The sequence below is a fragment of the Gymnoscopelus microlampas genome (genome assembly GCF_963454915.1).
Source record: "Gymnoscopelus microlampas genome assembly, chromosome: 5".
NCBI classification, from domain to species: Eukaryota; Metazoa; Chordata; class Actinopteri; order Myctophiformes; family Myctophidae; genus Gymnoscopelus; species Gymnoscopelus microlampas.
Genome location: NC_139942.1, coordinates 39,043,470 through 39,066,277, shown reverse-complemented (window position 1 = coordinate 39,066,277; position 22,808 = coordinate 39,043,470). Strand labels below are relative to the sequence as shown.

General features: G+C 41.6%; 1 protein-coding gene across 3 annotated transcripts; it reads right to left on the bottom strand.

Moving 5' to 3' along the window:
- Positions 1–1,994: 1,994 nt before the first annotated feature.
- pgap6 (post-glycosylphosphatidylinositol attachment to proteins 6) lies at positions 1,995–21,959 on the bottom strand. Of its 3 annotated transcripts, XM_084058813.1 has the most exons (15): positions 21,803–21,959; positions 19,155–19,338; positions 17,307–17,508; positions 15,586–15,713; positions 13,607–13,893; positions 11,129–11,303; positions 10,109–10,331; positions 9,190–9,286; positions 8,958–9,068; positions 7,831–7,945; positions 6,979–7,121; positions 6,465–6,643; positions 4,028–4,174; positions 3,159–3,275; positions 1,995–2,389 (listed from the first exon to the last, which is right to left on the bottom strand). In XM_084058813.1, exons 1-15 carry the CDS (start codon positions 21,864–21,866, stop codon positions 2,069–2,071), a joined length of 2,493 nt encoding a protein of 830 aa, XP_083914939.1. In that variant the 5' UTR covers positions 21,867–21,959; the 3' UTR covers positions 1,995–2,068. The 3 variants fall into 3 exon arrangements, with proteins under 3 accessions (XP_083914939.1, XP_083914940.1, XP_083914941.1); XM_084058814.1 differs by lacking the exon at positions 8,958–9,068; XM_084058815.1 differs by lacking the exon at positions 8,958–9,068 and having other exon boundaries at positions 6,979–7,118.
- Between the last annotated feature and the right edge of the window lie 849 nt (positions 21,960–22,808).

Here is a 22,808-nt window from a genome sequence, read left to right as displayed (position 1 = left end):
GACATGGTGTGACGATGACATTTGGCAAAAGACGTACAGAAAACATAATCTCACCTTACCACACATCTCACCCTCACTGCTTCAAGATGAGTTTGGCAGGAACAACAAAAATCACGCACATCTCAAATAGATCAAATATTTGAACCCGTTTTCAAGGACTCAGGTCAACAAACACAGGTAGGGCAGCAAGAATAAGAAATCTATAAATATATTATATAGTACTGTATGTCACTGGACTCTGTGACAGACTCGATAAAAAATATTTAAAACTTTTGTACAGTTCATTATTCGTAGAAATATTTATAACATTCATATATTTTCTAGTAACAATATGTACATCTACGGTATAGAGGTGGTGGGGGCAGGGTGGTCGGTTGGTTGGGTATTCACCCCCACCCCCAAAAAAAGAAAAACTCGTATGGCGTCACAATGAGGTCAAAGGTCGAGTGGTCTTAAGTAGTGCTGTACATATGAGTTGCCATGGAAGGTAGTAGTGGGGTAGCATTTGGGTATCAGAGTTGCGTTTGCATTTCATTAGTGGGGTTGCACGAGTAGCAGGGTTGCATTTGGGTAATGGGGGTGCATTTTGAGAAGGAGGGTTGCACTTGGGTAGTGGGGTTGCACGAGTAGCAGGGTTGCATTTGGGTAATGGGGTTGCATATAGGTAGGTAACATGGTTGCATTTGGGTAGCAGGGTTGCACTTGGGTAGTGGGGTTGCATTTTGAGTAGCAGGGTTGCATATAGGAAACACTGCTGCATTGGGTTAGCAGTAGTGATGAGCGGGCCGACCCATAACCCACGGGACCCGCGGGTCAACCCGCGACGCGGGTGGGTCGAGTCAGGATTTCAGAGGCAATTATGCGGGCTGCGGGTGAGCGGGTCAGCCGCTCTCACACGCAAAAAAATAAAGAAAATCACATGCTCTTGTTTTGTCTTTATTCCTAATAAGAATAAGAATAATAACAGTAAAACAGTTTGGGGTGTATACTTGAAGATTATTTTCCTTCATGATTTTACAGATTTTTTTTTACCGCGGGTCGCGGGGCGGGTTGAGCCATAGATTTATATATGGGTTTGCGAGGCGGGTTGGGTTCCGTGGTGGGGCGGGGCGGGTCATGAAAAAACTCGACCCGCACATCACTAGTTAGCAGGGTTGCATTTGGGTAGTGGAGGTGCATTTTGAGTAGCAGGGTTGCATATAGGTAACACGGTTGCATTTGGTTAGCAGGGTTGCATTTGGATAGTGGGGGTGCATTTTGAGTAGCAAGGTTGCATAAAGGTAACAGGGTTGCATTTTTAGTAGCAGGATTGCATTTGCAGTTCAAAGGTACATTGTATGTGTTTGTTTGTGTATGTACTGCATGTCTTAACCCATTAAAACTGGGAAAGCATCTGTGTCATTTTAGATTTTTGCGTTGGCTATTCAAAAATAGCAGATATACAAGCTCACAGCATGTCACAGCGTGTCACTTTGTGCCGCGCTGCGTGCGAGCTTGTACATCTGCAATTTCTTTTTTTTACATTTTTGAAAAATCTTGCTACTGCTGATTTGGAAGGCATTTGTAGAATGGGCCTCAGGTCTTAACCCATTAAGACCTGGAACGCATCTGTGTCACTTTAGATTTCTTTGGCTATTCAAAAATAGCAGATATACAAGCTCATACCGCGGCACTCGGTGCCGCGCTATGAGCTTGTAGATCTGCTATTTTTGAAAAATCTTGAAAATATTTTTTTTTAGATTTTTTTTTCAAAAAGCTTTTAGGATTTAGAAAACATTTTTTAAGAATCGCCTCAGGTCTTAACCCATTAAGATCAGGGACGCATCTGCGTCTCATTTTAAGATTTCTTTGGGCTATTCAAAAATAGCAGATCTACAAGCTCATAGCGCGGCACCGAGTGCCGCGCTACAAGCTTGTAGATCTGCTTTTTTTGAAAAATTTTTTTTTTTTCCAGAAACTGTTGAGATTTAGATCTTTTTTAAGAATGGCCTCAGGTCTCAATGGGTGAAGTGGTGAAAGAGGCATGTCATGTGCATCGATCGACACGTCACGTTCTACGCGCCCTCTGCTATGTGACGGTGTACAGCTCGTCCTTGCTGCTCTGGCAGAGCGTGTACCCGCAGATCTGCGGGCTCCAGCTGAACCTCCAGCCTCGGACCCAGCCCCCGCACGAGTCCCTGTGCTTCTCCCTGGGCGGCAGGAGGAACACGATGCTGACGGCCACCAGCACGTGCCACAGCGAGTGCGTGTAGTAGTAGTTGTCCTCGGTCTCGGCGAAGATGTACACGCACACGCCGATCAGCGCCGACACCAACCCGGGGACGAGGAAGAGCATCCAGCGCTTCCAGGACGGCGGGTAGCAGTGCCGCTGCCGCACGCCCCTGTATACCTGCCGGCGGGGGGGAGGGGACATCAGACACACAGGGGTTTGAATAACAGCAGGTTTATGTTCTGGACGATAAATAACGGTTGGAGAGACCTAGAACTGAGTTGAAAGGTAAAAAAAAAACACCTGGTCGGCTTTCTCTGGCATCCCAAAATGTTTCACAATGCATGCTACAAGCTAGATCAGCTGTTTTTGAATAGCTGAAGGATACAATGGGGCTTAAGTGGTTAAAATGTCATCGCACATTGCATCAACTAACAGATACAGTACAGGGAGGGGAAAACTGCTAGCCATTCTGGGATACACTATATATCATTATAAACTAGATTATCAAGTAGAAATCTGACAACAAAAAAAAAACATTAAGTGTCAGTTCTCAACCTTTTCAGGCCATGACCCCCCAAAATAATCATATCTGAACTGTGGACCCCCCACCCTGACAAGCACTTGAAATTGTAGGAGTTGAGGCATTTAGTTTGACTCTGTTCCACAGATAAATATTGTGAAAATATCCAATCTACAAGCTCATAACGCCTCGCATACATTTTTGCCTCTCTTATATTATTTGTTTGATCAGTTTTTAATAGTGTAGTTTGTGGATTACTTTTGATGCATTAATGGACTTTTTTCTTTCAGGTATTAAAAAAGGTCTTAAAAGTCCTTAAATTGTCACTTCACTGTCATCTGGGGACCCAACCCAAATTCATGTGACCCTGGGGGGTCCCAACCCACGGGTTGAGAACCACTGCTCTATACCTGTATGTAGACTTACCCAGGTAGAGGCCATGGTTAGAGAGGCAAAGAGGATGGGGCCCAACATGTTCCACAGACCCCTGCGGTCCAACTGCAAGGACATGGCTATCAGCAGAGCACCTAACATGAACATAACCTACACACACACGCAAACACAGAGAAGAGATCAAATTAATTCATATTTCTTCATAGGCTAACGGTCAATTCTTGTGTGAAAGTTCAGATCGATTGCTCTACCCACTGAGGAGAAAGACTTGTTCAGACCGACAGACAGAGTTTCCTTAAAGGGGCTACACCATGAATTTAAAAAAAATATATTATATATAAATATTGCCCCCTAATACGTTTTAAACAGGTTGTAAGCCTAAAAAACATCCAGATATTTTTTCTCACAATCTGACTGTCTGTCATTCCAAGCTTTTTCAGCTGCAATACCAAAACGTCCTATTGGGCAGGGGGGAGCTACTGAGCAATTCTGTCTGGCCATCGTCAATGCAAAATCAGTGCAAGTGACATCACTTGCACAGCCATTCTGAAATGGCCTGTTCAGACACGCCCATTCACGAAATCCATGAAATGAGCATGAATGACTGAATGTTAAAAAAAAAAAAAAATTTGGGTACAAGAGACACTGGGGAGCCCAAAAAATACTAAAAATCCAAAAAAAAAAAATGAAATTCATGGTGTAGCCCCTTTAAATGAATAGTTAAATTCACACTTCATTGCAAATAAATGATTTTCAAGCTAACAATGAACAGTGATGCAATGTTTATTTGTGTGTGTGTGTGTGTGTGTGTGTGTGTGTGTGTGTGTGTGTGTGTGTGTGTGTGTGTGTGTGTGTGTGTGTGTGCGTGCGTGCGGCTTATTTGTTGCAAGTTGTTGTCTTACATGTTTTTGTGTCTCTGGGAGGCGGGCCATGCAGAGGATGGTGACCCAGAAGGACGAGACCGAGCCCAAGAAGTCACAGTACTGTAGGGTATCGTAGTCCATTATGCACAAAGCAGCAACTCCTGGCTGGTCACAGGCATGGTAGAACTACAAGTATGGAGGTATGGAGAGACAAGTGCATCAGAAAGGCTTGACCCGGTACTGCAGGGTGTTTTAGTCACAGATATAGAAACCTAGATACCTCATTGGCCTCTGCAGTTCATTGGAGCGACGTGCTTGGTATGGTGGCCGGGGGGGGGGGGGCACTGGCCAATCACAGCGTGTTGACTACTGGCCAACCACAGCGCGTCTTTTCCAGGACTTGTCAGAATCTAGTTGCCCCGCCCCCACCTGCCTCTGATTGGCCTACTGAACGCCCCTTTCTGTGACGCACACGGAAATTTCCTCTGCCCCCCCAGAAGCGGATACAGACGCTTCATACATACGCTTCAGAGCCAGAGGAGGCGTCTACCTTTATATGTCTATGGTTTTAGTCCTTCATATGTCTGTATACAGATATATGCAGCATATATCCAAGCCCCCAGAACCGCGGTAGAACTAGACCCTCCAGAAAAATGCGATTATGCGATCGCAGAATTAACCGCATAATCAGCAAAATGGCGCATAATTATGCGGGCGTAACTTTTTTCAAAAAGGCCGCATCGTATGGCATAATATGCGCATCGCATGGCATAAAATGCGCTTTGCATCGCATATTTCGCAATTTTTCACATATTTCGCAACTTCCCGCAATTTCACCGCATACATTTTCAAAAAACCCACATATTTCATCACAAAATCAAGGATTTTAGCCCGCATAATCAAGAGTTTTAGCCTGCATAATCAAGGATTTTTGCCCACGTTTTTCTGGAGGGTCTATAGAACAGTGTAGCTGCCGTCACCTGGTGGTCAAATCTGGGATTGCAAGACTTCCGCATTTAAAACGCTACTACTACTACTACTAAAACACATGCTTCTATTGTTTTGAAACCCATTTGAGCACCAATATTTCTCTTTTTCCCGCCCATCAACGTAACTTCATATGACGTACACAGCTGCATTAACCACTTTCAACTCTGTGTCCCTATTTTGGGATGTCATTATGAGCAAATACTTTTCAATACATTATAATACATTTTCAACATGTTACAAAGTTTTCCAAAAATGTAAAGAAACTTTTTTTTAAATAGAAAAGAAAAATCAAAAGTTGTCATTATCATTAATTATCTGAAAGATTGGATATTTTTGTTACGAGGTATGTAAGGCTAAAATTGGTTATAAGCAGGGGTGCACATAACTTTTTAGGTCTGGTACGCAGAAGAGCACCTGGACATGTGACTTGGTGCGCATGGCGCCGGGGGGGGGGGGGGGGGGGGGTTCAGCCCGGACAGTTTTGTCAACGGGGGGGGGGGGGGGGGGAGAAAAAAAGGACGCTCTGCTTCTAAATTCCGCCGATTTTCGCCGTTTTTTTTTACGCTGTTAGATAAAGCCCCCAAGGTTGGTGCCCTGTGCTGCTGCGCTGATTTTATCCGCCAGACTGGGACGTTCACGGCATATTTTGCACCATTACGGTGCGTTCATCATCGGTGACGAGTGCCTCTAACAGCCGCTGCTGGCTGCGTGCACGCAGCAAGGCAATGCAAGGCGATGCGAGGCGACGCGAGTCATATCTCTACCCCTGTGCCTATAATGGCTGTACATGGGGCCGACGGGTGCTTTAGAGTGATTGTGTGAGTGTGGCTTCAGGAAGTAAATTCCTAGCCTCGATCTCCAGGCTTTTATTTTTTATTTTTGCTAAAAAATAAAAGCTTGGAAATTCCTGTCCCAGCTGTTGGTGCGCAAAAGCGCCTCGCGTCGCCTGATGTGGTGCGCATTTTTTATTTTGGGTGCGCATGCGCACCTGCGCACCAGTTATGTGCACCCCTGGTTATAAGGTTAAAAGAAACCCTTTATTTATTCTCAAAAAGAGCATTGAGGTTTACCCTCATTTGCAATACTATAAATCAGTCGAATACTAAAAATCAGCATTTGTGAATGTCCTAGCGCAGTGGTTCTCAACCAGTGGTCCGGGGACTTGAGGGGTTTCCAGGGGGTCCCCAGCCAAATTAAGTTAGGAACCAAATGGACCCTTAGTCTGTAACTCTGAGAGTGTACAAATGGAACCAAATGGACCCTAACAGGTCCATTTGGTTCCATTTGTACACTCTCAGAGTTAAATGAACACTGATGATGAGGACACAGTGTAGACTGGGACCCCCAAGAAATCAAAATGGTTGAGTCCCTGGCATATCTTTTCAATTGGTGGTCCCTGGGCTAATATGTGTCAATTTGGGGGTCCTTGACGCAAAAAAGGTTGAAAACCCCTGTCCTAGCGTGTATGTGCGTGTGTGTGTGTTACCGTGGAGAAGAACATGGTGAAGATGTAGACGGAGGCCTCGGTGATGTAGCAGCGTCTGATGGCCACCACGGTGGCCGGTATGAACATGAGGTTGCTGATGGTGAGCAGCACGGCGGCCGTCACCTGCCGACCCACCGACAGAGCTGACCGGTCATCAGTACAGCCCCACCCACTCCAACCTGCACACACACACACACACACACACACACACACACACACACACACACACACACACACACACACACACACACACACACACACACACACACACACACACACACACACACACACACACACACACACACACACACACACACACACACACACACACACACACAGTTGCTGTCGGGGCAGAAACCTCGGGGCAGAAATTAGCCATCTACAAGCTCACAGCATGCAACACGCTATTTTTACATTCGAGTATAAAATGATTAAATATGTCAGTCATTTCTTCGTATATTTAAGTTATTTGTCATATCTGCCCTGTGCAATTTCTTTGTTGTGTGTGTCCTACCGGCCTTGCAGGCGCAGGCAGCATAGAGGTAGGTGTAGGATCTAAGGAGTCTACATTCTCCATACACCCCACAGTCGTCCACACAGGCGCTGATAGACACTTCAGGCTCCACAGAAACCACAGAGACATTACCACAGTCACTGCTGGGAGGCCAGGACGCGCGCACACAGACACGCACACAGACACACACACACACAGACACACACACACAGACACACACACACACATTACAATTCAGGCATTTAGCATGCTTAATCCAGAGCGACTTCAGTCTAAACATTAAAATAATCAAAACAATAAATAAAATGTACATAGGATGCCAGGTCAACAAATGAACCTGTCTAAATCCTTGGTTCTCAATGTGGGGTCCGGGGACCCCCAGGGGTCCTTGAGGGGGTTCCAGGGGGTCCCCAGCAAAATGTGATAGCATCACAATAATTCTAACCACTTTAACCTTTTATACTTTGGCTATTCAAAAATAGCAGATCTACAAGCTCATAGCGCGGCACCGAGTGCCGCGCTATGAGCTTGTAGATCTGCTATTTTTGAAAAATATTGAAGATTCGTGCAAATCTTTGAATATATTTATTTTAAAGAGAACATTTTAAAATAAATCTTTGCTTCTGGGAGTCCCTGGCACAACATATTTTCAGATGGGGGTCCGCGGCCAAATATATATCAATTTGGGGGTCCCTGGCATGAAAAAGTTTGAGAAGCACTGGTCTAAATAACACAGGAAGACAACAAAATGTAATCAAATTCCAAGTCAATTCCAAGTTACATGTAAACAGAGTAAAGTTACAACAATGTATTTCTTTGTAACGTGCGTGCGTGTGTGTGTGTGTGTGTTACCTGTTGCAGGTGAGCTGCAGGGTGAGGTACCAGGTTGCTGACTGGGGGAAAGGCAGCCTGACCTCTGCCTTGGGATTGCTGGTGTTCACACGCACACTGTAGCCTGGGAACAGAGCTAAACATGCAACACAACGGTCAGACAGGCTAGCTGTGACAGGCTTTTGATTGATTGTGTATTGATAACATGCATAATATGCCTTTCGTCAGGCTCAAATATTATTTGTACATGTGTCGGGGCAGAAACCTCTCATCTCCATATTTTCACTTATTGTGTTTTGTGTAAATTTACGGCCTACTTGATCATACTACAGCGTCACACAAACGCTACTAATCCTCTAATTGCAATTATTTGAGATGATCACAATTATTTTGTCATATCTGCTAGTTTGCAATTTTTTATTATGAAGCCTAAAAGCCAAACAGAATTGTAATTCATATGTTCCAATTATCGATGACAAAAACACAATTAAATTGTTAATCGCAATTATTTGTAGGACAACGAATCGTCAAGTAGTAGTAAATCTTTTCATCGTGACAGCCCTAACAACAGGTCTAAATGGGCTTTCTAATCTTGTGCCACTGGTTGTTTGAGTACAAAATGGGCCCAAACCTGATAAAGCCAATAGGTGACATTCATATATTTCCCCCATGTATTTCAAATTAGGGATGGGTATTGGCAACAATCTCACGATACGATACGTTTCACGATACTTGGGTCACGATACGATTATATTACGATACGCATCACGATACTTGGGTCACAATACGATATATTGCGATACGATACATATTGCGATATATACATATATCACAACTACATATTGTATATATATATATATACACTACATATTGAGTAGCTGCAGATCTATGATAGGTTCTTTGAATGTTTTTCATAAAGCCTGTAGCCTGTATATAAAAAAAAAAAAAATCTTCAAAGAAATCGATTCTGGAGTATCGATACAGTATCGCGAAATAAAATATCGCGATATATCGCGATATCGATAATATTGCCCATCCCTATTTCAAATGTCTTTCACTGTCGAAAATCTGTATTTGCCAGTGAAATTAAATCACTCTGCATTGACTGGTTTCATTATGTCAGAACTCCTGCTGCATAGTGACTGTACTGTAGCTTGCAGAGGTCGCTAATAGAATGCAGAGGACCTCTCCAGCAGTGATGTTATTGGTTGCGATAAGTATTGGTTGAGATATAACGCCAGCATAAGAGATCGGCAAGCCTACGGCAAAGTGTCTATGTGACACACAGACTATCAGATAAAAAACATATATACTATAATAATAATAATAATAATAATAATCAGATTCATTTAATTTATAATGTTTCTAGTCTGCTGTCACCTGTTTGGCAGGGCTCAGAATTGTTGAGGACGAGGACAGGAGCCCAGGGAGTGAGACAGGCCACCACACTGCTGCTGTTCCCCAGAGTAACGTTAGTCTGCATACACACACACACACACACACACGGTTGCAGTGGTGTAAAGTAACATTTACTCAAGTACTCTACTTACGTTTTTTTTTTTTTTCAGTTTTCAGTACTTTTACTTCTACTCCACTACATCTTAGAGGCAAATATTGTACTTTTACTCCACTACAATTATTATAAAATGAGTTAGTAGTTACTTTGTATTATTACAAAAACACACATTAACCACTTCAGCCCTACGTGTAGATCTGCTATTTTTGAAAGATTTTTATACATTTTAAAACTTTTAAAAATTTGGAACTTGAAATGGGACATTCTGCATAATGAGCACTTTCTACTTTTGGTACTTTTAAGTACATTTTGCAAAGTTGGCAGGGATCAGCGTGAAACAGCTCAGCAGCACCTACTAGAGTTTGTGCATATACTGTAGATCAGTGGTTTTCAACCTGTGGTCCGGGGACAACCAGTGGTCCTTGAGGGAGCACCAGGGGGTCCCCAGCGAAATTAGTTATCATAGCGTCAGAATCATTTTAACGACTTAGGGCTTAGGCTATTCAAAAATAGCAGATATACAAGCTCATAGCGCGGCACCGAGTGCCGCGCTATCAGCTTGTAGATCTGCTATTTTTGAAAAATCTTGAAAATGTGTGCATATCGTTGAATATATATATATATATTTTACAGCAACATTTTTAACTCAAATCTTTGCTTCTGGGGGTCCCTGGAACAAAATGTTTTCAGATGGTGGTCCGCGTCCAAATGTATATCAATTTAGGGGGTCCTTGGCATGAAAAAGGTTGAAAACCACTGCTGTAGATAGTCAGTGATACTCACGGTGTTGAGGGTGAGCTGGAGGTTGAGCGTGCCGCCAGTGGAGTGAGTGCCCACGGGGTAGGAGAGGAGGGTGGGGTTGGTGCGCGCCACGCTGACGTTGGGCCCGTCCACCGGGGTGTAGCGCAGCGACAGCACGTCCAGCTCCTCCGCGAGCACCGGGACGCTCCACACGCACCCCGACAACGGTGGAGGAGGAGGGGACGACGATGGCCTGGGCGTAGGGCTGTCACCATTACAGATTTAAGATTCGACGATTAATTGTCACCAGAATAATTGCGATTAACGATTTAACTAACTTGAGTGCCAGAATTATTTCTGGCTATTTCTGGCCAGTACGATTTTTTTTTTTTTTTTTAAGTAAAAAAAAGGTGCTTAGGAAGCGAGATACAGCCTTTTTCAGTTATAAGTTAAACAAGGAGTGGATGGAGCTGCAAATCTTCAGATAATGATATCTTTGGTTCTAAAAAAAGTTTTTTTCTATTTTTTTCAAAAACACGTGAAACACAGAGTTAATTGTGTGTTTGGCCATCGAACATTGGAACATAATATGAATTAAAAATATATTTCTGTTTGCCTTTTACGCTTCGTAATCAAACATTGCACAGGCCAGATATGACAAATAACCGAAATAAACAAATCAATTATTGACATATTATATATAATTTCACACATGTAAAAATAGCAGAAATAGCTGATCTACAATCTTACGCATCACGTAAGCTTGTAGATCTGCTATTTCTTCTTTTTTTTTTTATTTGAAGATGTGTGAAAATGTTTCAACATGGAAACGATTATGACGATTATGCAAAAAATGATTGCGATTATCTCAAATAATTGCGATTAGCCCATTAATACCTGGAACGCATCTGTGTCACTTTCGATTTCTTTGGCTATTCAAAAATCGTGAAAAAATATTTTTATATTTTTTTCAAAAAACTGTTAGGATTTAGATTTTTTTTAAGAATCGCCCCAGGTCTTAATGGGTTAGACGATGATGTAATTATGTGACAGTGGGCCTACCTGGATGATGATGATGAAGCGTTGCTAACAGTGGCCACCTCCTCGGTGGCGATCGCCGAGCCGTTGCCAGGTGAAGTGGCGTTGCCACCGCCGCTGCTGCTGCTGCTGCTGTTGCGCTGGATCTTGCTGAAGTCATCGCCCCCCGCCAGGCCCACGCTCTTCGGCTTACAGCCCACTGGGAGAGAGACGAGGAGGTAAAGATAGATGCATTCAAACCTGAGGCTGATTCTACAAAATGCCTTCTAAAATCGGTAGTTCTCAAACGTTTCCGTGCCAACTAAGGAGCCCAAAATGTATATTTATTTGGCCGCGGACCCCCATCTGAAAATGCTTTGTACCAGGGACCCCTTTGTCCCTGGTGCAACATTTGTGTAAAAAATGTCAACGTTATTAACACAAAAACATCTTTAAAAATAGCAGATGTACAAGATGGCAGCACGGCACTGTTCTAAATCCTAAGGGTTATATACACACTGCTCAAAATAATGAACTTTGATCCCTTAATTCTTTTGATCAGTTTTTGTTAGGAGTATGTACGGTACACAGTTCATGAAAACTCAAAATAATTAAGGGATCAAAGTGATCCCTACATTTCTTTGAATAGCAACTTATGTTGCTATATGTGCCTCCTCTGTCTAGAATCATCATGGCTTTACCAAATTTAGGTTTGTTTTTCCTTATTATTTGCATATTTAAATAGCATTTTTGTTTTAAACCATGATTTGCCACTGAAAGTGCAACCTAATAAAATATATTAACCTTGACTACTAAATGTAAAATCATAAAATCATAAAAAGGAAATAATCCTAATTTTAAAGGAGATTTCTTTGCTATTGTATATTTTTTGCCACTGGTTGTTTTCCCCCTTTTTATTCAAGGCCTCTGACTTTGACTGACGTTTTGACTTGCGTCTTCCTCAAGAGTCAAAACTCTGTGAGACGCAAGTCGAAACGTCAGTCACCCCTGCAAAAATAATAATAAACGCGTGCAGACCAGTCCAGTGCTCCAGTATATTTACTTTGGGCAGTATCTCCTGAAGTGCCCAGGTATTATTTTCTCTGTGTCACATTTGTTCTGCCAGACAGAAATGCCCAATAATAATAATTTAAAAAATATCTGTTATTTTTCACTATATTTTATTTACCGGTAATCTTAAATAATCGTGCATTAATCGTAATCGAGGCAAAAGTTTGAACTAATCGTTTGAATATTGATTTGAAGTCATATCGCCCAGCCCTATAGACTAGAGCACCGAAGTCTGACATTACTGCCGCTAGAGGGCGCTATCCCCCTGGGTCACAACGTTATTTTTTCTTGAAAATCCTATAGGGGAATCTTAGATCGCGTCATATAAGAACTGTGTTCCAGAAATAAACAAATCAGCAGGCCGATTTTATTCATATGGATATGAAGCATCAACTGACGTTGAAAAGGTACTAATTTATCCAAAGGTTAAGAAATAAAAATCTACCAACACAGATGTTATCAAATGTAAACATACCTGACAAAATCACCGGGTGGTTTGTTTATTTTTGGAACACAGTTCTTATACAGTATGACGCAATCTAAGATTTCTCTATGTGATTTTCAAGAGAAAATATAAAGCTGTGAGTGACCCAGGGGTAGTGGGAGTGACGTCAGGACTTCGGTATTCTATTATCCCATTCAATCCGGGAACGCATCTGTGTCATTTTTAGATTTCTTTAGCTATTCAAAAATAACAGATCTACAGATCTACAAGGGGTCCCTGGAACAATATTTTGAGATGGGGGGGGGGGGGGGGGGGGGGTCGGTGCCAAATACGTATCATTTTTGGTGGTCCTTGACATAAAAAAAGTTTGAGAACCACTAATTATTATGATTATAGCAACATACGTTTTTTAAAAAAAAGTTTTAGAAGATTTAGAAGACATTTGAAGAATCCCCATGAAGCAAAGATTTGAGTTAAAAATGTTCGCTTTAAAAAACATATAGATTAACCCATTGAGACCTGAAGCCGATTCTACATGTCTCCTAAATCCCAACAGTTTTCTGAAAAACGTATGTTTCTCTATCAGTGGTGCTCAATCTTTTTCATCTCAAGGACCCCCAAAATTATATGTATTTGACCACGGACCCCCATAAAAATATTTTGTTCCAGGGACCCCCAGAAGCAAAGATTTGAGTTAAAAATGTTCGCTTGAAAAATATATATATTCAAAGATTTGCACACATTTTCACGATTTTTCAAAAATAGCAGATCTACAAGCTCATAGCGCGGCACTCGGTGCCGCGCTATGAGCTTGTATATCTGCTATTTTTGAATAGCCCAAAGTGTAAAATAATGCTTTTTGGCTCAAATCTAAAAATGAGACAGTTCCAGGTCTCAATGGGTTAAAAGATTTGAACACATTTTCACGACTAATACAAAAAAACAAAACAGAAATAGAAGCTATGAGCTTGTATATCTGCTAGTTTTGATTACGTCCCACAGCTCACCTGAATAGATCGACGTGACGTTGAAGGCGACGGTGCGGTTGTCGCGGACGGCGCTCTCCACGACGACTCGTATCCAGGTGTTCCAGGGCGGGGCCGAGAGGGTTGCCGAGCAACCGGCGGCGGCGGAGCAGTTCACCGTCACCACGCCCGCCTTCGCGGAGGCGGAGCCGAGGCTCAGGACCAGTGGACAAGCAGCAGTGCTCCCTGGCTCCTCCCCCGGCTCCCCCGACCACGAGCAGTCACTCACGGAGACGGAGAGAGACGAGGCGAACTGTGGCACGAACGACCTGGAACACACAGAATGTGCACAGTAGTTGCTGTCAATACCCACTCTTTAAGCGGGCATTCATCCTTCTAGTGTACGGAGCAAAAACTATAGTTTTTTTGTGTTGTCACTTGTACATGTTTCAATACATATTGATTCTGAATATTTGAAACTACCGATACCAGCCATGCCATATTGCCATTTCCCTTATGACTCTGCTTATCTCTGCCGAGTGGAACAATAAAATCAACCGGCATTTCTCTTGCTCACCAGCGACACACACACACACACACACACAGTCAGCTCTCGACCCGTCTTGTTCGCTCCCCTTGGAAATAGCTGTCACAGTGTTATAGCTTGTGAGTGTTAGCTTGCTAAAGATGACAAATGCCCAGAGCCTCTGTAAACGGTTTTGAGTGACAACTTATGAGGAGGCGCTCTGGACAAAATTCCTCTTTAGGGAGAGATCTATAGTTGGCTTAACTGTTGCTAACATAACAAATCTGTAGTACATTTAGTTGCGATACTTTGACTTTTGAGTATAATGACGATAATGATACTTTTATTAAGTATGTTTTGTCATTTTAAGATCTCTATTTGTATGTTTCAATGCTGGCGACATTGTGCATTTCCCTTTTGGGAAGTAAAGTATATCATCAGCACTCCTATATAACTATATACAATACTTTTTCCTTGAAAATATCAGAATTATTAGCTGCATTAATTAAATTACCTAACGGAGAAAGCACACAATGGGTAGATTAAAATTGACTAAACAGTGGAACTAAACCTAAACCTGTGGAATATCACTCTGGGCCACCAGGGGCAGCAGAGACCTGGGGAGAGAGGTCAGCACCATGGAGAGTGAATATCTCTCAAGTCAGCTGACTGATGGGAGGTATTTACCATAATGGTCACTGTCAGGTGGAGACCTTGTATGGCCAAAACTGTTACTTTTCAGGAAATATAAAATATAACCTGTGTTCCAAAGGAGTCAATGTAATTATTTAGTGAAAAGCTCTAGTTAATACTTTTCATTGGATAAATAGTTATAAAACCCATAGACAGGCTTAACCACTTGTCACTACATGTCAAAGATAGCAAAAATATCCAATCTACAAGCTTGTAGAGTAGTAGGTTTGACATGGAGGGGCTGGTTGGACCACCTACATACAGGCTATAGATTAGAAGCTGGAAATCTCTCTTTCTTCCTCATGGCGGTAAGATACAAATTGCAATGAAATGGAATGTTGAAACTTGGCAGAGAGAGCGTCAGACTCTCTACTGTATACCGATGTTTGCAATGTATTTTTGCATAGGCTAAGTAGGTCGAGAGTAAAAATGTAAATACCCTGACCAGGGATGAAGTTATGTTAAAACCCCTGTTTTCAACTCGCCTTTGTTTAAACTTCCCCTCAACATGTACACACAGTAAATAACCCCAGTACTGGTATGTACACAGTACACACACAGTAACAATCCTCAGTCCTAATTTAACTCTTGACAATGTAAAAATGGCCTATTATTGACACTCTCCTGCCTTCCAGCTCGCTCTCTCTCACACACACACACACACACACACACACACACACACACACACACACACACACACACACACACACACACACACACACACACACACACACACACACACACACACACACACACACACACACACACACACACACACACACACACACACACACACACTTACTTGAGGCGTGCAGGACTGTCGGGGGCTGCGGTCTGGAGGAGAGGCGTGGCCTGCTGTAGGATGGGCGTGTCAACAGCTCTCCTGACTGACAGCTGAGGCAACAGGAAGTATGTGCACGATGGAAACCCCTGAAAGAGACAAAACGAGTTGTTTTTAATTATCCTCGTTGTGCATAAATAAATACATCATCACTGTGCTGTGGTCACACTCCTCTTGCCTTCTCTGCAGCGTCAGCCTGTGTGGAATGTGGTCGAGCCAAGATAACCTGTTCACACTGTTGCTGTGGGACAGTGTTGCCAGATCTGCTTATTATAATTTCCCCCCACAAGATTTTATTTGAAAATAGCAGATCTACAAGCTCACAACGCGTCGCATCGCGACGCGTTGTGAGCTTGTAGATCTGCTATTTTCAAATAGCTGATGCATATGTTTAAAGTGCTCATGTGGCCCATCGTCGCTTCTTTTGGGCTTGTTTTCCTAGACCCGGTTGCTTGTTTCTCTCACAGAATCTGGCAACACTGCTGCTGTGGGACAGGTTGCAGCCAAATGTGGGTTTTATTGCCAAGTTCAGTTTGCTGTCTCACTAAGTCACTATGATTCACTATCAGTGATAATGAATCATAGTGAGACATACTGTAATCACACTATGGCTGTCTCACACTATGATTCACTATAACACTATCATTCATTATCACTGCCGTTCCTAAACTGTGACACCCAGAGGCCTGTACTACAAAGCTAATTCAACGTAGCCAGGATATCTTTTCATTATCTGGCTTCACTAGCCCTGACAACCACAATCACGCTAAGCGCTAACACAATGGTTGTTATCAACTCGTTAGGTCAACTTAACATTACCCAATCTAGCCATCTGGCCTTTTTGGTTCAACAAAAAGGGCCGGTGTTTGCAGCATATGACCAATTGCAAACATGGACAACTCCATTGGCAGCAGGGCAGCATATTTCACAAAGGCAGAGCGAACTATAATAATCTTAGACAAATATGTACAGTACATGTATTATATTGCCGGTTGACTAGGGTTCTGCTTATTCCAATATTGCACTTTCTAATTTGTAAATTGAGTGAAATTCCATTTGCTTTTCAATATCTGGAGTCCCTTCAGAAAGCAGTGGTGTAAAGTAACTAAGTACATTTACTCAAGTACAGCACTTAAGTACAATTTTGAGGTACTTATACTTTACTGGAGTATTTCCAATTGTCTAAACTTTTACTTCTACTCCACTACATCTCAGAGGCAAATATTGTACTTTTACTCCACCACAATTATTTGAAAACTTTAGTTACTAGTTACTTTGCAGGTATAAATTATTACATTATTATAAAACATACATTAACCACTTTAGCCCTGTTTTATACCTAGTCTATTTTCAAATATTTTAATACTTGTGGTACTTTAAGTACATTTTGATACCAATACTTTTGTACTTTCACTCAAGTCATTTTTTAATTCCGGACTTTTACTTGTAACAGAGTACTTCTACAATGCAGTATTGATACCTTAAACATTTGAGTACTTTTTCCACCACTGTCAGAAAGTAATAAAGAGCAGTGATGCAGTGCAACACACACACACACACACACACACACACACACACACACACACACACACACACACACACACACACACACACACACACACACACACACACACACACACACACACACACACACACACACACACACACACACACACACACACCTTCTGTTCAATCCTCCCGTCGTCTTCCGGCAAGTGGGCGGCGACGTACCAGTCCCCGGGGGTTGGGTCAGAGAGGTTAAAGGTCACGGAACTTTGCGAAGTCACCAGCAGGGACAGAGAGAAGGCGGGGCTCCACAGCGTGGTGTTGGGAAACACTGTGCCCACCGGGTTTATGACCGGAGGAGCACCCCATCGCATATGACTGGAAAACACACACACACAATACACAATGAGTAAAGGAAATGTTTATTTGGGGCGGTGGTGCTCAAACTGCTGAATTTCAAGGAGCCCCGGTTTGGTATGAAACTATGCATTAGGCCACGGACCCCAATAACTCCATAAGTGTGTACAATTGGAACCAAATGGACCCGTATTTGTACACTCTCAGCGTTAGACAGACCGGTAGGGGTCCATTTGGTTCCTAACTATCAATAATTTCGCTAAAGACCACCTCAAGGACCCCCGACAGCACAGGGGGTCTGGCTTACATGAGGCTTTGTACCTGTTTTCTCCATATATGGGCATGGTCACTTTGTCCTTAGGCCCCAGCCATAAAAGTCTGTCCCCCTTTCGTCCATATATGGGCATACACAGGCTGACACGTCATGTGAAGTCCCCCTTTCGTCCATACATGGGCATAGACACAGGCTGACACGTCATGTGAAGTCCCCCTTTCGTCCATACATGGGCAAAGACACAGGCTGACACGTCATGTGAACTTAGTACTTATTCCGGGTCTGGCAGAACCAGGTCTCCTGGTCTTGTTAGGGTAGCGTTGTAAAATGTCTTACTCCCCTACAATGTCACCAACTTAAGCCCTATATACTCCGTACAACCATTAGCGAAAATAACCGATATACCAGCTCAATCAGGCAATCTACTAGCTCACAACGTGTCGCATTGCGCCCTCGCCCATGCCCAAAATCAGCACCTATTCATGCCCAGTTGACAGATAAGGTCCAGGCCACACACCGTACTACTGAAGCTCCCGCAAGTTCATAGATGAATCATGCTCTTCTACTCTGTCTAAATAAACGTTTTGTTACCGCTGCGCTCTGACTCCTCTGGTGCGATATCTTATCTTAGATCAACAACAATTATAAAAGTCATGGGTCACACCCAGAGTGGCAAGAGTGAGTTTACTTTTGTATAATTTCTTACGTGTCTCTTCTACTCCGTCTCACATGCCAGATTTAATTAATTGGATGCAATTATATATACTGTATTAGTTCCTGCGCCGTTTGGGTTTAATTCGACTGGCTGGCAAAGAGATCTAGCAAAGAAACAGTCTGGAGCAGCGGTTCTCAAAGTGGGTTCCAGGGACCCTCAAGGTCAGGTAGGGATGGGACCAATCCCATATGAAAATTACACGTCACGATTGTTGTGGCAAAAATAATTGTGATTAACAATCAATTATTAATAATCAAAATATGCTTACAACTTAAAATGCCACTTTTGTTAACCACTTGAACCCCCAGGCAGCAACCCTATTCTGGGGGGGACGTTCGCCAAAAATAGCCGATCTACAAGCTCACAACGCGCTGCAAAATTTTTGGCGAATCGATTTGTGTACAGTACCAATGCGCTCTTTACAGGTCCGTTTTATCAAGTATAGAGGGTTTAAGTGGTACTTATACTTTTATCACGATAAACGATAATAACGATTATCGTCCCATGCCTACTTACAGGTCTGTAACTCTGAGAGTGGTCCATTTGGTTCCATTTTGTACACTCTCAAGAGTTATGGGGGTCCTTGAAATTAAATCGTTTGAGAACCACTGGTCTGGAGGAAATCAAAGCGAGAAAGAAGAAACGATGGCAGCCAGGTGGAACTGTCAGTAAACTCACATGCTCACGTTGTGCTGCCCACAGTGGAACCCGGTGCCTTTGGTCACAGAGAACAGCCAGCGGGCGACCACCGCGTCCTCAGGGATGTGGAACCTCTGCAACCTCACACTGCCGAACCAGCTGTACCGAGACAGCTTCTGTGCCGGCTTAGATGACACTTCTGACACCAAGGTCACCTGTCCATCTGAAACCACACACACAACAAACAAAACACCCTGTATTTATTATATTATAGCGTGACAGAGCTCAGTTATGTGTTTACATTAGCCACTTTAGCCCTATAACTGTATACTTAACTTAAGATGACAATAGCAGATAATAGTATTTTCTCTTGATTATGAATTGTGTGTATCTGTGGGTGATTCATGTTGTGTAAAATGTGATTTCTTTTATTCCTTTTTCTTCTCCATATTTGTTTTGTTTGTTTTTTCAATAAAAAACACTCAAAACACAACACAACATTCATATATTGTATATCTCATATCACAGTCATGTAGGTTCATAATCACAACATATCCAGACTTCAGCATTAATAATGGGAAGGTTACATACTGTATATACAGCAATATACTATAATTTACACTGTTTGTTCATTTCTCATGAAAAACTCTATTACAAGATTCCAAATTTGAGTAAAAATGTGATTCTTATTATTGTTTGAAAAGCTCAGCTTTTCCAAATGCAACACATTCATAAACTCTCTTATCCAGATCTCATTATGTTGGTACATACTAGACTAACTTCCAGTTAAGGAGAATATTTTTTTTGCTACAACCATACCCAGAGAAATAGCTTGAGATTCAAACGTATTTACCCCATTTAAAACACTTGTTACACCGAGAATAGCAACCAGAGGACTAGGTTCCCAGTTCTTCTCAAATGCGTTAGAAAAAGATTTAAATACACTATTCCAAAATCTAGTAAATTGTTTAAATGACCAAAAAGAATGTGCCAATGATCCATGTGTCTCCTTACATCTATTGCAAAGGGGGGATACATCAGGGAAAATCTTATGCAATCTATATAATATATAAAATAACTTATGCACACTTGCAAGAAATAAAATAAAATTGTATTCTGTTCCTTTTTGTGTATGCAGTGATCCATTGCAAAAGAGAACTTGGTCTCAATGGATGGACTTCGCTAAAATAAACGCATTTGTAACAGATACAGCTCAATGCTCCAGATTTAGGAGGAACTATTGTAAGATGATAATAAGAAATAGCAAGTACTTGAGAGTCAGGGTTTAATGCAACTGTATTCATGTATAAATGATAAATGCTATACAATATAATAACAATCCGTGGGTAAACTGACTGAGTATACAGTACATAATAATTATAATAATAATAATAATTATTATCATTATGATACAAACAAGATCAACAAAAATCTGCGACGTGTGCAATGTGTGTAAAATATCTCTTGACATGTGTATGCATATTTACATTGTGTGCATGTGTGTGTGCAGTACGGTTATTACCACAGTAATTACTACCTCTGTGTACCAAGCACGGGTAACAACACTTAGGAACATTAGACTATAGACACTGTATCATATTGTATGTACATAAAAGGGGATACAGGATAGGTGGGCACTAGGGACATCTGGGCACCTCAATGTGAAATTGGCTATTTTGTCCAAAATGTTAAAAAACTAAATATTTGAAAAATGGTCTTACGTAATGTAAAGTATACATGATGTGAGCATGCATATGGTACATCATTATCAGACTTAATTTATCCTTCAACTTCTATTCTTGTTTATGCCCCAGAATGACTGGATATACAGGTTTTGCAGCAATTGTAGAAATATTAGACCTCAATTGTCGTATGTTTAAGCATGTTCTAATATATCTAAAAATATAAAAATACCAAAATATCTCTTAACATGTGTGTATGCATATTTACATTGTGTCCATGTGTGTGTGCAGTCTAGTTATATTTTCCCTGTGTTACTGTTATTACTACCTTTGTGTACTGCGATGTAGAAATAGGGCTGTTACAAGTAAAAAGTCTGGTGCTCAATATTTACTTGAGTAAAAGTACAAAAGTATTGGTATCAAAAATGTACTTGAAGAGCCAAAAGTAGAAAGTACTCATTATGTAGAATGTCCAATTTCACAAGTTTCCCCAAATGTATAACCAATCATTTGAAAACAGAGGATGTACAAGTAGATCTACTTTATTCAAATAGCCAAAGTATATGTGTGCAATGGACCCCAATGGAAACAAGCCATAGTGCTTTCTTGGGTTTAAAATCCTCTTAGCAGACCTTGTTGCTAATAAAGTATTCAATCAATCAACATGTAGGGCTGAAGTGGTTAATGCATGGTTGGTAATAATAATACAAATCTACAAAGTAACTAGTAACGTTTTCAAACAATTCTAGTTATATTACCACAGAGTTACTGTTATTTCCTTTGTGTACCAAGCAAATAAATGAAATGTATGTAAGATCACAGACATTCTAGGGCTAGTTAGACTGTAGACACGTACGCACATAAAGGACATCCCAAACAACCTCTTCCTTCCTTCTGTCGTCGACACACACAGGCGTTTAACTAAAGCTACCTATAGCTGTCAAGTTAGCGCACATGCTAATATAAATAGAGACCTTCATGCAGTAACGTTCCAGACAGACTTACCGTCTCCTAACGTCCCCACGGTCAGAGCAATAAACAGCACACTACGTACAACATGTAGCTCCATATTTCCACTGTGGTTTTATGAACAGCTACATGTTTCTGAGACAATAACATCTATAGAGGCAGGTGTTACAGTATGTATGTGTGTGTGTGTGTGTGTGTGTGTACTGTGTCATGCAGTGTTGCCAGGTTTCGCGAGAGAAACAAGCAACCATGTCTAGGAAAACTAGTCCAAAAGAAGCATCTTAGGTCACATTGATTGATTGGTTGATTGATTGATTGCTTGCTTGATTGATTGATTGATTGATTGATTGATTGATTGATTGATTGATTGATTGATTGATTGATTGATTGATTGATTGAGGAATACTTTATTAACAATTTGCAAAGACAAGCACAGGGATGTTAAGAGGAGTTTAAACCCAAGAAAGCACAGTGTGGCTTGTTTATACTCTTGCAATAAAATGTGGAATATTTGAATATATGTGTTTTTGAAACATTCTAACAACACAAATGCTCCCTGGCAGAAAACATGTTCATGAAAATATTTGAGAAGCACTGGTTGAAATAATAATTTAAAAAAAATAGGAAGCAAGCCTAAATAAGCAAGTACACTTTAGAAACAAGCCCAAAAAACTGCAACCCGCAACTACCAATTTTTACAAGCAACTTTACAGAAAAAAAGCCCAAAGCCGCTTATAATAAGCGGATATGGCAACGCTAAGCTGCTGGGGCAAATGCAAATACTTGACCTAGCCGAACACTTCCTGGTATGGTTCCAGTATGTGACGTCAGAACAGCGTGTGGGTGTGTTGACACCATAGAGTTAATGGTTAATGGTTGACACTGGCAGGGTGTTTTCCAAACCCTCTTTCATTGTGTTTGAGATGGAAGCCAAGCAGTACATTTAAAACTGTTTATGACAAAAAAATAAGAAAGCTGCAAGAACTGTCCATTTGTGTTCACTCTTTAATGTTTTCTGTTAGTAAATCCCCCTGGCTCTGAT